This window comes from Pundamilia nyererei, unplaced genomic scaffold (genome assembly GCF_000239375.1).
Source record: "Pundamilia nyererei isolate P.nyererei 1_Seehausen unplaced genomic scaffold, PunNye1.0 scaffold00049, whole genome shotgun sequence".
Taxonomy (NCBI): domain Eukaryota; kingdom Metazoa; phylum Chordata; class Actinopteri; order Cichliformes; family Cichlidae; genus Pundamilia; species Pundamilia nyererei.
The window spans coordinates 2,287,820-2,291,747 of record NW_005187450.1 but is presented as its reverse complement, the minus strand read 5'-3'; the positions used below and the strand labels follow the sequence as shown (position 1 = coordinate 2,291,747).

Below are 3,928 nucleotides of genomic sequence, written 5' to 3'. Positions count from 1 at the left end.
TATATATATATATATATATATATATGCTGGTCACGGTAATACAGCATTTAATGGCAATAATAAAGAGTATTTATCTTGTTTTTTGTGTTTTTTTAAACATTACCTTGTTTAGACCACCTGAACAATCACTGAGATCTTCCAAAAGAGGAAAAAAAAGAAGAAAAAAAAGCACTTTAAGGTCTAATATTTCACCGTGGAAAATAGGAGACCTTAAAGTGTGAATACAATGAAATTCACTTGTTTCCCATGTGTGTTTTCTTTCTTTTTTTTGAGCCATATAAAGCTAAAGGAAACTGGAGAGGACTATACACACACCTGTACATACACAAAATTAACATTAACAACAAAAGCAAAACAAAACAAATGATGTTGAGCATCTTGTTTGATCTTTACTTAGACAAAGCATTAAAATGTTCCCGGTTATCATTTATTTTAGTCTAGATGCTATCAAACTTGTTGCTGTGCAAAAAACTGCTCGCCTTTTCCCAAATGAGGCATGTTAGAAATCAAGACCGAGCTGATCCGCAGGGTCATAAATGATGTGCGCTTTTGCTTCCCCTTCAGTTTTATCTCTGAAAACTATATAAGTTAATGCTGAGTCACGCGACGGTCTGATTTTCTTTTTGATCAGTGACGTTTATTGGCTCTACTAAAAGGCTCATTCTCTTACTCAGCTTATTACAGCTGACAAATGAAGACTTTTATCCATTTGACCAGAGTCCTGGGCGACGCTAACATTTAGCCAACAGGATTTGAACACTGACAGCACAACACGACACACAGTTAACCTCACATTTAGGAGATGTAAAGGGCAGAGGTGCGAAGACATATGTGGACATAACACCCTGAGAACATGACACACTAACCTGCTGTTGAAAGCGCATACTGATGACAAGTTTGCGATAAAATAGGCAGAAGAAGTTTACAGCTAGTGTCCTGTATGACAGAAAAAAAGATAGAGGAGGAACAATTTGTGATAGATGGATAGAAGCTAAAAATACCTGTTTTAACCAGCAGGTGGTGTCCCAACTCTTGATTTAGGTTGAAACGTCCTATTATCCTTCTCACCACATATGTAAAGTAACAACGAGCAAAGCAATGCTACAGTGAAGAAAGGATGAAATGTCTGGATTTGCTCAGTGTGTGCAAAAAATAAAACAAATTTGATGGTTTTCTTAAGACAGTTTGGGGAGAGGACATCTTTTTTGTTCATTCCAGTCACAGGCTGGGAAACGTTGTAGATCACGGGACACGAGCTGCAGCGGGATGCACATTTAAGAGAAAGAAAGCAATTCAAAGAAGAACTGACAACACTTTGGCGACTTGCAACCCTGTTGGCACAACGGGGACACAACGAGAGACAATTCGGAGCGTTGTCGCTTTGGACGAAACGTGTTTACGTCTTGGCTTCGTTCGACACAGTCTCAGTCTGTCCCATCTCCATTTTTCCATGATTGTCTTTAGATTTAATAGACCACTTTTATCAGAAAAAAAAAAAGGCCAGCGTGTTTAGAAAAATCCCTTCCCATCTTGTTTTCTGTTGGATTGTCTTCTGTTTTGTTACACAGGCGAAAGGAGCAGGTCAGTCAGTTTCGTACCTTATGTCACTATCATCACACTTTGCCTGCATCTCCTTATTAATTTCAAGTCTTTTCCTTCGTCGCTCCCTTTGACTGACGGCTCAGTCTAGACGATGGAGTCCCAGTCAAAATCATCCTGGATGTCGTCGGCAGCGAGCATGCGCCTCACCTGAAAGTGTCCCGGAGGCAGCGTGTGTTGTTGCTGGCTCAGCTGGCTGTGATGACCTGGATGTATAAGAAGATGATAATTACATCTGAATTATTTCTTTTTAAATATGTGAGTAGGACAAAGAACAGCTGAAACTAAAAGTGTCTAAAACACAGCTAAAATATAGGAAAAACAAAATAAAAAGTCAAAAACAGAGAAATATACTGTCAGCACATTACCCCACGTCTTAAAGTGCCCTAAATAACAGGTGATCATGACATGGTGACTCATATTAGTGAGTCACTGCAATGAATTTTAATGGTTACTTTGAAACTAAAATGCATATTGGATACTATAAAAACGCTCAGTGTATCTTAAGAAAATTATAAAATTAATGTATCAGAGAGGTGTTGATGCAACTTTATGACGAGATACTTCAGTATGTGGCAGCACTGTGCTGCATTAAGTGCCTTCACAACAATATTCTGAGCTACAAATGGATCATTTTCTGGGGAATTAAAGAAAATTTATAATAGTTTTTCTACTGGTTCACTTCATTAGTACTCAGTTAGACCACCTTCTGCCTTCAGAGCTGGCTTAATTCTTTATGGCATGGACTCAACAAGGTGCTGAAAACATTCCTCATAGATTCTGGTCCAAAGTGACAAGACAGCATCATACAGTTGCTTCAAATCCTGCAGCTCCACATCCGTTTAAGTACAGTGAGCTCATGGTCGCATTCAAGAAATCAGTTAGGAAGACTATGGTGATAAAATAATGCTCACTTGTTGCTAAGATTCACAAAGTATGCCAATAAAATATCCTGAACACTAATGCACTCCATCACCACCAGCCCCTACCACTGATACAAGGCAGGATGGATCGATTTTGACCATCCAACTGTTCCAGAAAAAAACTCATTGTAGGACGTATAGGAGTGGGAACTGCTGTGGTCATCTCTTGCTGCGCCCTCAGAGATGCAAAACTTGGTTGTACCGAGTGGTTATTTAAGTTACTGTTGCCTTCCTATCAGCTTGAAGCAGTCGGACCATTCTCCTCTGACCTCTGGTGTGACCAAGGGATAGACAGAGCTCACTGGATATTTTTTTTCTTTTTCAGACCATCCTCTGTAAATTCTCAAGATGGTTTCATGGGAACATCCAAAAAGATCAGGAGATCCTCATCGACAACCACGCCACGTCCAAAGTCACCTAAATTACCGTTCGCCTCCATTTCTGGTGCTCAGTTTAAACTTCAGCAGGTTGTGTTGAGTTGCTGATCTGTGATTGGTGGATTTTTAATTCTATCTCCTAACTTTATGAAGAGAAATACAACATTTGACTTTAGTTCAAGCTTCCCTATTTAATCAATCAGAAGTGTGTTATCCAGTTTAAAGTGTTCTATTGCCAAAAATCTCTATCTCTCTCTTGCTCACACACAAACACACACACACACTGCCTCTGTGTAAGCCTCTATATACACCATGTATTTCTCCAGGCTCCTCCTGACCTGTTAAGAGAGCGATGGGAGAGTCACCTGTCATGGTGGGAGCAGTGTTGCTCATGGGAGGCATGTGAGGATATCCTGGTGGGCCCATCAGAGAAGAAAGGTTTTGTCTCGAGTCCATGTACATGTTCCCTGTGGGAGAATAGACAAAAGGGCAATGACTAACTGTCAGATTAGTATCCCGGCTTTCACACTACTCGTCTTTGCAGAACACAAGCTGTTATCATGGGCGCACACAATTTTATTGTCGTTTTATGCTAAGCCAGAGAAATCCAATAGATTCTGCTGCCACTCAGTGGATTTCCCTCTGGTGAAATATTCCCCCATCTTCATATCTTTACTTCAGTTGCCATTAAACTGACAGACTCCATAATTTTGCTGTAAATAGACAACGAGCCAACAATGACACAGCGAGCGGAGAGACTGGCAGTCAGCTGAGCTCCTGCCGCCATCCCGTCAACTAACAGCAGGAACCATTATTTTGCTAATGGAGAGTTTTGGGGTTCCATATGTTATTTTAAGTTAACATACTTTTTTTCACGCTTTTCTTTTGACACATGAGTGGAGTCATCAGATAAAAATAAATAACAGCATTTTATTGTAATGTCTGTGAAGGTTCTCAGTCATCCAGGTCATCGTAGTCAAAGGAGCTTGCAAAGAAAAGCGTCTGGACTTCTTTAAGTTGCTTGAAGAC

General features: G+C 40.1%; 1 protein-coding gene across 5 annotated transcripts in view; it reads right to left on the bottom strand.

Annotated features, from left to right (window-relative positions):
• Positions 1–32: 32 nt before the first annotated feature.
• Positions 33–3,928, bottom strand: part of LOC102206573 (forkhead box protein J3) — a 73,492-nt gene continuing 69,596 nt past the window's right edge. For 4 of the 5 annotated variants that reach the window (XM_005732975.1, XM_005732974.1, XM_005732978.1 and 1 more), the window contains 2 exons: positions 3,238–3,366; positions 33–1,805 (listed from right to left, as the gene is read on the bottom strand). In XM_005732975.1, the coding sequence (XP_005733032.1) occupies positions 1,687–1,805; positions 3,238–3,366 (248 nt within the window). In that variant the 3' untranslated portion in view covers positions 33–1,686. The remainder of the gene's footprint in view (positions 1,806–3,237; positions 3,367–3,928) is intronic. The other variant, XM_005732977.1, reaches the window with a different exon arrangement.